The following is a 12,953-nucleotide window of genomic DNA, read 5'->3' as shown; positions in this document are numbered from 1 at the left end:
TTAACCAGTGAACCACATCCCAGCCCTCTTTTATATTTTATTTAGAGTCAGGATCTCACTGTTGCTTAGGGCCTCACTAAGTTACTGAGGCTAGCTTTGAATTCGCAGTCCTCCTGTTTACCTCCCAAGCCACTTGGGTTATTGGCGTGCACCACTGTGCCCAGCTCCTGAATATTTTTAATCCATGGGTGCAGAACCCACAGATATAAGGTCCAATTGTGTGAGTTGATTTGGGACGTTGTGAATAGTTTTAGAGACTGTTAACTCCTGGAGACCATACTGAAAGCCATGTTGGCAGGTCTCTGGTCCTTTTGTTTCATCCTTTTATCTGGAGCTCTGCAGCATGGGGCAAACACTCCTGTTGCTGAGGTGAAGTGAGCCAGCGGGGAGGAGTCTGAACCTGATCAGGAAGGGATGGTGAAATAGTTGCCTGGTTCCCTCTTGGAGCCAAGCTGTGGGTGAGTTTGAGTGTGAAACACGTGGAGGACAGTGTCACTGGGGTGTCCCTGCCCTCACCGGCTTTTCCATTCCCTGCCTCTGCACTTCTTGTGATCTTGAGTATTGAATCTAGTTTTGTTCGACTGTCATGAGTAAACAGTCTTATTCTCTTGCTTTGCAATGCTACATTTTATATCTCCTTTACTTGACAACTTGTGCCTGAGAGAGATTTTCCTACCCCTTTTGCTCACTCTTCCAAATTATCCAAGCTTGAATTTTCATGTCTTTCTTAAAGATTATCTCTTCATTTCTAATCATATACATTATAGTTAGTGCCATATACACTTACAACAATGATGAGAATGGTATAGTAGCCAGTAGCCATGTGTGGCCATGGTGCAACTGAAATGTTGATTAGAAATGGGGATTGAATTTTAAATTCCACTTTATTTAAATTTAATAGTGCTTGTCTATGTTTAGAGGTAAGAATAGGCTTTAACTATAAAAGGACGTGAGAGACCTTATTGGGAGGATGGGAATCATCCTTTTTTTTTTTTTAATGTGGACTACTTCATGAATTTGCTTGTTATTTTTGTGCAGGGGCCATGCTAATCTTCTCTGTATTGTTTCAGTTTTAGTATATGTGCTGCTGAAGCAAGCATCAGGATAGGAATGTTCTAAAACTGATTTATGATGATGGTTTCACTGCTTGGTAAAGTTATTATGGAAATCATGGACTTTTATCTTTGAAGTGGATGAGCTTATTATTAGCTGGGTGTAGTGCTGCACAACTGTAATCCTGGCACTTTGGGAGGCTGAGCCAGGATTGCAAATTTGAGGCCAGCCTCAGCAACTTAGACCCTATCTCAAAAGGGCTGGGAATATAGCTCAGTGGTAAACTGTCCCTGGGTTCAATTCTCCGTACCACCAAAAAATAAGAAAGAAATGGATTAGCTTTGTGATGTGTACATGTGCTTCAACAAACCTGTTAAAAAGAAAATAACAACAACAAACCAGTGTAGAAGCAGAAAAAAAGGGGTGACGGTATAGAGCTCATGGAGACATGTGCTGGTCAGTGTAGAAGGTGGTGAGGGGCAGTGGGCATTTACGATTCCATTCTTTCCACTGGATGGACATTTCTAAAAAAAAAAAAAAAAAGGATAAAATACATTGTGGGCAACCAGTCTGAGTGTATTTGCATTCCTCCGTCCTGTGATCAGAGAGGCTCTGTCAGTCACTTTTGTAGTGACCTGGATATTGCACCAATCCTTGAAGTAGCAAAATGTGTCTTTAGACATAGGCATATAGCCCCATGGATTGAGCTACACCCACCTTTTCTTTGTGATTTTACCCCTTTGTCCTGTTTGGGATAGAATATTCCATGGAAACGCCTTTTGTGTGTCCCCCTTCTCTTGCTTTGCCTTTGGGTGTGGCCTACCTAGATGTCAGTCCAACCTGCTGACAGCAGACATCATGAAGCTAGACTCAGCCCCCTGAAACCTGACCTCTTGCCTCATTTGAATTGCTTCTTGCTCTCTTTCTGTAGACCTTTAAGGTCAGATGAGCCATCACAGGACCGGACCCCAAAAGAAAAAGGTATCTCTGTCTGTTGTGTGGTTATTTCGTGCAGCCCAGTTCACCTGGAGTGACCCTGAATGTTTTAGTCTCGAGGAACGCGACAATACATAACAGGAAAAAAACTCTCAATAGTTATATATGGCTAGTGGCTACCATGTGGGTAGTGCCGCTATAATTGGATAGGTTCCTTGTTCCTTGGTTATGAGGACAGTGTCAGACTTTTAGTTTATAGGCTCTGCCTTGGGACATGCGTGGACGTATGCATTGTACTGTTTTTCCGCTATAAGTTCTTCCTAAGAGGGATTTTTCCTTGGATTCTCCACAGGCCTATAAGAACTTACTAAGGAGAGTGGCACCTGGGCAAAGCTGTTTTTTTCTTTAGATGTTTATCAGCAAGGAATGGCTTATTTATTTTGTCCCAAGTATATCATGTTTAGTGGTTTTTTGTTTTTTTTTAAATAATTTGGTTTTTTCCAAGTAGCACTCTCCTTGTAAGAAGAAGATGCTGTGCATATTTTATATAAAAATGAATTCCTTAATAAAATGTTTTAATCAAATGAAAGGGGCTACAAGACAGAAATAAGGTGGTTCTTTTACCTGGTTAGGCCCTGCCTCTCTCTAGATGCTCTGATGAAGAACAACAATTAGAAGGGGGCTTCATGGGCTCTGAACAAATGAATTAGTGAAAGGAAGCATGGGGACACTGAAGGTTGTCATTTAGGAGGTTATCTGAAGGCAAGAGGAGGTTGTGAGATAAGGATGCAAATAGAAGGCAGGAGCCATTGAGGGCCTGGGTAGGCAAAAACCTTAGTGGAGGATTGGTCGCTGTTTCCTTAGCATTATCTTGGACATCTGTGGCTTAGGAGGTGTACCTGATAATGACATTCTTTTCTGTTTACTATGAACTTAAATTCACTTGAAAGTGAACTGGTAAGATTGGACTGCTTGTTCCCTTGATGGGATATTTGGTCCCAGTATTATCATCACTTGCCTTCACTCGAAAACTTTTAGGTCTTTAAGCAAATACATAGCAGCCATTTAGTTCCCTGTAAAGGAATATAACTCAATTCCATATAAATGACATTTTGAAGGTGACTGAGACCACTTGACTGCTGAGAGCCATAGCCGAGTGAATGATGGGACATTTTTGCCAGAACCCAGTGGTTGATGCCAGCAAACCATTGAGATGATGATGGTTATGTTAAGCTGTGTATTCAATTGTATATTAGACCCCTGCTGTCCCCCTTGGCCTGCTACTTTGGAGTCCATGGGATTCCTGGAGAGTCCATTGGTTGGGGAAGTGAGGGATTTTCGGTGTGTTGTGTGTCCCAGGAGAAGGCCACTTGCATGGCATGGTGTTTGCAGGAGTTCGGAAATAAAGTTTGTTCCTGCTTGAGTGGCTCGTGATTTGTGCCCAGCCAGACTGCGGCACTTGACATAGCTCTGGGGTGGCTCTAATGGTGTTTTTTTTGTTTGTTTTTTAAAAATATATATCTACTTCTTTTAGTTGTCAGTGGACTTTTACTTATTTATATGTGGTGCTGAGAATCGAACCCAGGGCCTCACACATGCTAGGCAAGCGCTCTGCCACTGAGCCAGAACCCTGATGTCTTCTAATTATGTTTTTTACATTAAGAATTTGTCCCTAAAGAAACAGCTCAGGAGCTGGGGCTGTAGCTCAGTGGCAGAGCACTTGTCTAGCATGTGTGTGGCACTGATTAGATCCTCAGCACCACATAAAAAGTAAATGAATAAGTATATTGTGTGTCCTTCTACGTCAGAAAAATACTAAAAAGAAAAAAAGAAACAGTACAAACACTCACGGGAATAAATTTTAATTATATTATTTTGGGCCCTTGTGGCTTTTTCTCTCTCAAGATGTTTTCAAACTGCAGTAAGCAGTCCATCTATAAGACTATTGAAAGTAAGGCCCAGGAGTGTTTTAAGGAGCGGAGCAACAAGGTGTGTGGGAACTCCAGGGTGGATGAAGGAGAAGAATGTGACCCCGGCATCATGTACCTGAATAATGACACCTGCTGCAATAGCGACTGCACGCTGAAGCCAGGTGTACAGTGCAGGTAAGAAACACTCCCACATTGAGTCTAGGGGGTTGGTACAATCAGTGTCTGTGTAATAGAAGATTGAAAATACAGGGTTTTAAAACTGTGTGTGTGTATGAGAGAGAAAAAGAGAAGCTTTCTGGAAAGCAGTTTGGCAGGATGTAAAAACATTCCTCAACTTGCATGCTTTTCCACCTAGCAGTCCCACAGTTCAGAGAATCTTTTTAAAGGAAGTACATGTACAGGAAGGTGATGTAACAAGTTCATGGCTGTATCCTTTCATAATAGCAAAATATTGGAAACAATCAAAATTGCCATCCTAGAATATAAATTAATTATCATATATCTATACAATAGAATGATGTTTCTATTTAATGACATAAACTGTGGAGAAAGCAGGTTATAATTAGAAGGTACCAATATTTCCATATTTATGTCCCCTTGATAGACTAGAGCCTGGCTTAGGAGGAAACTTTATACTTTATGGTGAATAACTGAAACTAACCTGTGCATATATATTGTGTATTAATGCTATAGATGAGTGCCAACAGGGAGTCGGGTTCTGGCGGCCTAGTGCCATAGCTGTTGATTGCCTGGTAGACCCCTGTTTTTTTCTTTCATTTAATTAATGCGTTAATAAAAACCAAGGACACTGAGGTGTTGTAAAGATGATCTCTCTGTATCCTTATTCTTTCCTACTAAAGTGTGGTATTGATGCTGCCTTATCTACATTAGGAAGGGGCAGAGGGTGGGCTGTTGACTCTAACTCCAGGGAAGTCTGACTATGCAGGAGTGGTGCGTTAGGCAGGGGTCTTTCCTGTGATGCCGCTGTAACAGCACTGTAGGCGTTTAATGAGGGCCTGTCATTTGAATTGAATTGTCTCTGTTCTTCCACAGTGACAGGAACAGTCCTTGCTGTAAGAACTGTCAGTTTGAGACTGCCCAGAAGAAGTGCCAGGAGGCTATTAATGCTACCTGCAAAGGCGTGTCTTACTGCACAGGTAGTGCTTTTGCTGCTCTCTTGGAATACTGTGGTTCAAGTGTGAATGTATATGCTTGAAAAATAAGTGATGTTTGGTTTAGATGAAAGCAACCCCTTAACTCTTGTTGTTTGCCACGTGCTCACTTCTTTCGTGAGAGACACTGTGTTGCAATGTGTCATATACTTGTAGAACTGGTGGGTCTGTGTTTTAGTCAGCTTTTTTTTTTCCTTTTGCTCCTGTGACTAAAAGATCTGACCAAAACAATTTTAAAATAGGAAAAGTTTATTTGAGGGCTCATGGTTTCAGAGGTCTTAGTCCGTAGAGGGCAGCTCCATTCCTCAGGACTTGAGGTGAGGCAGAACATCATAGTGGAAGAGTGTGGCAGAGGGAAACAGCTAACATGCTGATCAGGAAGCAGAGAGTCTCCACTTGTCAGATACAAATACATACCCCAAAGCCATACCTCTCCACTTCAGCTACCACTCAGTTAATTCCTATTCGGGGATTAATGCACTGATTGGGTTAAAGCTCTCACAACCCAATCATTTCCCCTCTAAACCTTCTTGCATTGTCTCACTCATGAGCTTTTGGGGGCCACCTCACATCTAAATAATAACAACCTGTGACTCTTATGCTCACTGTTTTTGCCCTCAGGGAACAGCAGTGAGTGTCCACCACCAGGAAATGCTGAAGATGATACAGTTTGCTTGGACCTTGGCAAGTGTAAGGATGGGAAGTGCATCCCCTTCTGTGAGAGGGAGCAGCAGCTGGAGCCCTGTGCGTGCAATGGTGAGCATGGTTTAGCACTGAGTGCTGCAGCAGGAGGAAATATGGCCTTTGCCTTCCAGATTCCCTATGGAGACCTGGCATGTCAGCTGCTCACAGCTGGTAAAGGTAGTGATGAGAACCAAGTCAGTGACCAGGAGAGCAGGAAGGCAGGGCAGTGTCTACACGCATCTCTGCATTCAGACTCTGGCTCTCCACCTACCTGCATGAACTGCCCAGTGGTTGTCATCTTGCTTCATTTTTAGACCATGTGGCAGTCTTTGGGGTGGGGTAGAAGACTTTTGGGTATGGGTAGAAAACTGTCTTCACCTTTCTCCCACATACAAATCACAAAAGCAGCAGAAGCTGTCTGCACTCCATTGCCATCAAATTAGTAAACTCCTTCACGAACCCAACCAGAGAGCTCATTTCAGAATCTGAACCCAGTAGGTGAAACTTTTGCTGTTGTCAGAAAGTCTTGTTCGCCTTTGATCACTGTGGAGCAGTCTGGAATAGGAGCCCTTATGCTGGCCTCACTGTCAGTTTTCAATAAGTTTCAATGCTCTGTTTTTAAGCCTTTGGGTCTGAGAAGAGGCCTTAAGGATAATCAGAAACTGGCTGGATTCTGAGCTTCCCACCGCACTTCAGCCACGGAGTGGATAAGTTGATGGGGGAGTTCTGTTGGATTAATAGTGTTAATAGTAATGGCTGGGAGATCACCATCCACATAATAATGTAAGAGGTTCTGCCAGGTAGAAGGAATAACATGTAAGCAAAGAAGAAAGCTGGATGATGTGTACACCTGTAATCCCAGTGACTGGGGAGGCTGGGGCAAGAGGATTACAAGGTTGAGGCCATCCCCAGCAACTTACTAAAGTCCTAAGCAACTTAGTGAGACTCTATCTCAAAATAAAAAGGGCTAGGGATGTTGCTCAGTGGTAAAGTTACCCTGGTTCAATACCCAGTACAAAAAAAGAAAGAAAAAATCTGGGGATGTGGCTCAATGGTAGAGTGTTTGCCTACCATGCATGATGCCTTGGTTTCCATCCCCAGCACTGAGCAAAAAAAAAAAAAAAAAAAAAAAAAAAGACCGAAAACACTTTGTAGATGCCAAGTAAATGATTTATTGAGTGAGTGGTAACAGGCTTGGGGTGCTTTGGAAGAACAGCATCTGAGACACAGTAAACGCCCAATAAATATTTGATAACGATTTGCTTTTTGTGTGTATTCTAGTTGATTTTCTTCTGAGCACAAATTTGGGCTTTCCCCTGGGTCAAATTAAGACTGTTCCTAAATTGCAGTTCTGGGTTAAATTTTGGCATTTCTATTATTTCTGTGTGTATCCACATGGCATCTTTTGTGCCAGGTGCTATCACAGTGGTCTTGGGAAAGGTGTTGTTGAGTGTAGGCTGTGGGCTCATGTTAACTGGCAGGTTGCTCAGCTCCCCACCTGCCCTGCAGGTGGAGAGTTCTGACACTTATGCTGGAGTCAATTGGCTCTATGGAGTGTACTTTAAACTGAGAGGCTGCTTGGGCGCCGTGGCACACACCTGGAACCCAAGTGACTCATGAAGACTGAAACAGGAAGTTTGCAAGTTCAAGGCCATCCTGGGAAATTTAGGGAGACTGTCTTGAAATAAAAAGGGCGGGGTGGGGGATGGGGTTGTGGCTCAGTGGTAGAGTACTCGCCTAGCATGTGGGGAGGCCCTGGGTTCGATCCTCAGCACCACATAAAAATAAATAAAGGTATTGTGTCCAGCTACAACTAAAATATATATATATATATATTTTTTTTTTTAAAAGGACAGGGGATGTAGCTCAGTGGTTATGCATCCTTAGGGTCAATCCCCATTACTGTCAAAACAAAACACACATAACCCTGAGAATCCATGGATTAAAATCTGCAAGGTAACAAGAATGTTAGGTCAAAGGGACACATTTTAAGAGTATTTCTGAGCACAATTACACATGCCTATAATCCTAATGACTCAGGAAGCTAAGGCAGGAGTATCACAGGTTCATGGCCAACCTCAGCAACTTAGAAAAACCCGTCTCAAACTAAAAATACAGAGGACTGAGGAATGTAGCTTGGTGGTTGCGTATCCCTGTCCAGAAGGGGAGGGTTATTATGAAGGGCTTGAGCAGAGGGAATACTTTATCCTTGTCTTTTAAGAGGGCCTTTTTTGGGGGAGGGGAGTCTGCTGGGGATTGAACTCAGGGGCACTCAACCACTGAGCCACATCCCCAGCCCTATTTTGTATTTTATTTAGACACAGGATCTCACTGAGTTGCTTAGTGCCTCACCTTTTGCTGGGGCTGGCTTTGAACTTGCCATCCTCCTGCCTCAGCCTCCCCAGCCACTGGGATTGGGATTATAGGCGTATGTCACTATGCCTGGCTTAAGGGGGCTTTTAAACAGAGACTCTTCTGTGTAGATTTTTAAAGCCTTGTAGCTTTTTTTTTTTTCTAACTATGAACTTAGAAACTGTTAGGGGATGAATTTGGCTAGTATTATCTTTTGTGTGTTGGGTGCACTCACACATGGTATGGGGGTTGAACCCAGGATCCTGTATATGCTAGGCAAGTACTCTACCACTGAGTTACATCCCCAACCCCAGATAGTGTTAGCTTTTGATTTAAAAAACATGTGTTTGGAAAAGCATGGTCAGAGAAGAGGAGAAGAGGAAGAAACTGGGTGGCAGAGGACTCAGTGTCAGGCATTGTGCTATCTCTGTTTCAGAAACTGACAACTCATGCAAGGTGTGCTGTAGAGACCGTTCTGGCCGGTGTGTACCCTATGTCGATGCTGAGCAAAAGAACCTATTTTTAAGGAAAGGGAAGCCCTGTACAGTAGGGTTTTGTGACATGAATGTGAGTATTTATGTAAAGCTTGTTTTTAAACAGACTGGAAATTCTTATATCGGATTTGATTTTGCAAATGGCTGGCAATCCTTATGTCTTTCTAACCCACTGCTTGTTTTTATTGGGATTTTAGAGTTATGTATGGGAATTGCTTAAGAAGAAACAGCCAAGTGCTCTCAGGTCACTGGAGCTCAGACTTCCTATAGAGAAAGAAGTCTTCTGAACTCAGATGGATAAGACCCTGGGTGGGGACCTTATGGTAAAATTGGTTGGTTTCAGGCCCTGGGTTCTAATAATTGGTTTCCTAAGTTACTTGCAGAATTGACTAAGACTGCAAAATTGTTCACAGTGTGATTCTGAAGCAGGTACTAAGTGAGTAGAAAAGACCAAGCCTGCTTTACTTGCCAAAGTCGGTTACAAACTTCATTTCATTTGTGCAGAATGACAGGCAAGGGTTTCAAGATTTAGAGAAGCTGCTCAGGGTGCCTGGCTGTTTCTGACCACTGTATATGTGATCATCTCATCCTTACCAGAAAATGCCTGTCAAGCTGGTTTTCTTTTGAGTTTTATTTCCTGGTAATTTTAGTTCACTTATAATAAAACTGGACTAATTGTGAAAACATCAACAGCAACATCTTACTTTCTTAGGTATTACACTGAAATTATTGTCTTGTGCCCAAGACAGTCCACTACGTGATTTAAATGCCCAGTTTTTTTTTTTTTTTTTTTTTTTTTTATAAAGCCATATTGCTTCTAGATGCATTGCTTTAGGGATAATGCTGTATGTTTTCCCTTCGTAGGGCAAATGCGAGAAACGAGTACAGGATGTAATAGAGAGATTTTGGGATTTCATTGACCAGTTGAGCATCAATACTTTTGGTAGGTGATTTCCCCAGATGTGATTTATTTTTTCCCTTCCTCCTTTCCTTCTCTTTGGGATTGAACCCAGGGATACTTGACAACTGAGCTACACCCCCAGCCCTTTTCACTTTTTACTTCAAGACAGTCTAAGTTGCTAAGGCTGGCCTCAAAGTTGGGAATCCTTTTTCCTCATCTTCTCAAGTTGCTGGGAATATAGGCATGTGAACTGAGCTGATTTCTATAACATTAGAAAAGTGTGGTTTCAAAGTTCGTGCTCTCATCCTGTAGAAAATGAAAATATAACAGTTTTGTTGACCAGGATAGTTCACTCATTATAGTTCTGTCCGTGTGTAGCTTGGATATATGAATTTTCAAAGGAGGGAAATACTGTAAATCTGTCTCCTGTTTGATATAAGATTTATTTATTTAAAGGTAGGCATCAGGGGCTGGGGTTGTGGCTCAGTGGCAGAGCGCTTGTCTAGCACACATGAGGCCCTGGGTTCAATCCTCAGCACTACATAAAAATGAAATGGAGATATTGTGTCCACCTACAACTAAAAAATAAATATTAAAAAAAAATAAAAATTGCCCTTTAAAAAAATAAATAAAAGTGGGCATCAGAGGCTTGGGTTGTGGCTCAGTGGTAGAGCGCTTACCTAGCATGCTTCAGGCACTGGGTTCGATTCTTAGCACCATATACAAATAAATAAAAAAAAGGTCCATGAACAACTAAAAAATATTAAAAAAAAAAGTGGGCATCCGATTTTGCAAAGCATTGGTATGTATTATGTTCTCAAGGGTACCCAATTTAGAAGTCAGTCACAAAAATAATAGTATCCAAGTGACAAAAACATGGTCTTCTCAAGAAAGGGCTACCAAGTAGTGGCACTCTCAGTGCCTAGTATCTTGGCATAGTTACTCACTCTGGGGAGAATGCTGGACACTGCAGTCTCTTCGTCCTCCGGGTGCTAAGGTTGTTTCTCTAATAGCATGTGGTGTGGAAATGGTTGAGTCCAATGCAGGAGCAAGATGTTCGTTCCTCTCAGTACAGAGTGGGTAGTGGTGTCCAGCCATAATAGTCTAAGAGAATTCCGTTGTGATTTGTAAAGTTCTTGGTCAAGACATTTATGTTTGGAATTGTTCACAGGGAAGTTTTTAGCAGACAACATCGTAGGATCTGTCCTGGTTTTCTCCTTGATATTTTGGATTCCTTTCAGCATTCTTGTTCATTGTGTGGTAAGTCACCAATTTTTAAGTAACCAAGCATTTTATTAAAATGTTGAGCAATTCCATGTAACATGTAAATTTTGGAAAAGAAAACTTGTTCTTAGCAAAGTCTGTCCTGATGTTTCTACTGACATTTTTTGATGTTTTCTTAGGAGAGCCTATCATATAGACATCTTAGCTGATGGTCTTTTTTCTTATTTTGTTTGAGTGTTTTACTTTCATAAGTAATTTCTTAGGTATTTTACACTTTTACATGCAGACTTATTTAATTGGATTTGCCTGGGACCTTTGAGCAAAGCTTTTTATACAAGAGCATTTTCAGGTTAACGAGTTATTAACACTAAAAATCAAACATCAGCATTTCAAAGCTGTTCCTCACATAGTATCCATATGGATTCTTAGCATTGTATAGGGCATTTACATCTTTCCAAAAGTAAGAAGGAGCATTCTTTCCTCTTCTTGCTCAAAATGAGTTAACAATTATAAATTAATTTGGGCTTTGCTTAAGGAATTCCAGGTACTTTATAAATTTGAGCCTTTTTTCAAACTTTTCTTTGCAAACCCATTCACCTTGCATCTATGGGGAATGGGGGCTGTGTGCTATAGAGATGAGGAAGTCAGACTCAGACTTCCAGACTTATTCTCTGACTCATGCTCACTCTGCTCCTGTGAGCTGGAAGAGTTCTAGCATAGCTAGCTCACATGGCAAAGTTGCTTTTCATTCCTACTGGGTTCTCAGACTTAGCAGGTACCTCACTGAACAGCTTTTCCTTAGGGCGGACAGCATGATGATATGGTATAGGAGCAAACTCTCTGGGGACCATTTCTGCTACAGCAGGGCTTTCTTGAGGTGATGAAGAGCTGTGTCCTTCACGATTGCTTTTACTGGAGTTAAACCTGTTTTGTTTACAGTGGAAGTTGTACTAAGGACCGCACAGCTACTCTTGATTTCAGAACAGATTCTGTGACTTGTGGGTTGGTAGATGATGGCTTGTTTCTAGCCACAGAAAAAACCATCATGGCAGTAGATCTGAGCTGAGACCCTGATTTTTGGTGCTGCCTTGCCTTTGTCACTTGTTACGCTTCAGCCACACACAAGAACCGGAAGAGAGAGCAGATGGCTTTGTATTTAGTCTTCTGCAGAAATATAAGGATTGAGGCCCAGCTCCTCCAATAATTTGGTTTCTGTGTATACAGCTGCGAAGAGTGTGAGGCTGTGGGTGGGGCAGGGTGGGGCCAGTGCTGAGAAGGCAAGCATTGCCATCTTGGTCTCCTGCCTGCTGCCCTTGCAGCCAATACTGGTGCATCAGCCTTTTGACTTTGTCCTCAAGATTCCCGTGGTATCTACTCACAGGGTTAGAGTTCTCTCAGAAAAGCAGCACTTAAACCCTGCCTTTCCATGCTAATACCAATATTTATGCAGAGTAAACATTTCTATTCTCCTGGTAGAACTGTAAAGCTTATGCAAGAAACATGTTCTCATGTAGTGCACCCTGTGACACTTTCATGCCAGGTGGAGGAATGGAACCCAGGGCTGCATGTGTTAGGCAAGTGCCCCACCACGGAGCCATACTCCACTCCCATGTTGCCACATTATGGTTCAGTTTCTGAGTTCCTCATTTAATCTTAGGAGGAAAGAATATGTATCCACTGAGGTGTGGGTGTGTAGGAATTGTTTTTTCTTACTATTCCTTTTTTTCTAGGATAAGAAATTGGATAAGCAATATGAATCGCTGTCTCTGTTTAACCCCAGTGTAAGTATACCACATGAAAATAAAGAATAATTTTTGGTTACATTTTGAGATCCTATTAGGCAAAGATCTTCAGTTGACACCCACCAAGAGTCTATACCTTTACAGCTCAGCCCTTTTGGCTAAAAGGATCTAGGTTGCATGTGAACTCTCCTGGTAGCAGTGATGTACCTATTAGTTGGGTGGACAGATATTTAGAGGGGAGCCCTGGGCTCCCCTTCCCTACAGCTGTTTGGAGTGCTTTAGCTGTTCAGCACTGACTTGTTTTCAGATCTTTTCCTGTCATAGATCTTTATAATTGAGTTCTCTTTTGGATGCCTAAATACCAAGTTGTCAGGATATCTGAAAGGTGTTCTGAACTTCTTGGGTTGAGTGAGCCTGATATCTGGCACTTTGCTTTAGCACAAAGGATCACAGTACTGGGCCAC

At 42.1% G+C, this 12,953-nt stretch overlaps 1 protein-coding gene and 1 non-coding gene across 4 annotated transcripts in view; one reads left to right on the top strand and one right to left on the bottom strand.

The window, feature by feature from the left end:
- Adam17 (ADAM metallopeptidase domain 17) overlaps positions 1-12,953 on the top strand; it is a 49,740-nt gene that overhangs the window by 34,966 nt on the left and 1,821 nt on the right. For 2 of the 3 annotated variants that reach the window (XM_026387220.2, XM_026387152.2), the window contains exons 12-18: positions 3,895-4,094; positions 4,974-5,077; positions 5,714-5,848; positions 8,565-8,695; positions 9,487-9,565; positions 10,695-10,783; positions 12,478-12,528. In XM_026387220.2, the coding sequence (XP_026243005.1) occupies positions 3,895-4,094; positions 4,974-5,077; positions 5,714-5,848; positions 8,565-8,695; positions 9,487-9,565; positions 10,695-10,783; positions 12,478-12,528 (789 nt within the window). The remainder of the gene's footprint in view (positions 1-3,894; positions 4,095-4,973; positions 5,078-5,713; positions 5,849-8,564; positions 8,696-9,486; positions 9,566-10,694; positions 10,784-12,477; positions 12,529-12,953) is intronic. The other variant, XM_026387290.2, reaches the window with a different exon arrangement.
- Positions 994-1,096, bottom strand: LOC113176261 (U6 spliceosomal RNA). Its single transcript, XR_003300051.2, has one exon. It is a non-coding gene; the product is annotated as a U6 spliceosomal RNA (small nuclear RNA).

The sequence above is a fragment of the Urocitellus parryii genome, chromosome 12 (genome assembly GCF_045843805.1).
Source record: "Urocitellus parryii isolate mUroPar1 chromosome 12, mUroPar1.hap1, whole genome shotgun sequence".
Taxonomy (NCBI): Eukaryota; Metazoa; Chordata; class Mammalia; order Rodentia; family Sciuridae; genus Urocitellus; species Urocitellus parryii.
This window is presented reverse-complemented; position numbering and strand designations above follow the sequence as displayed.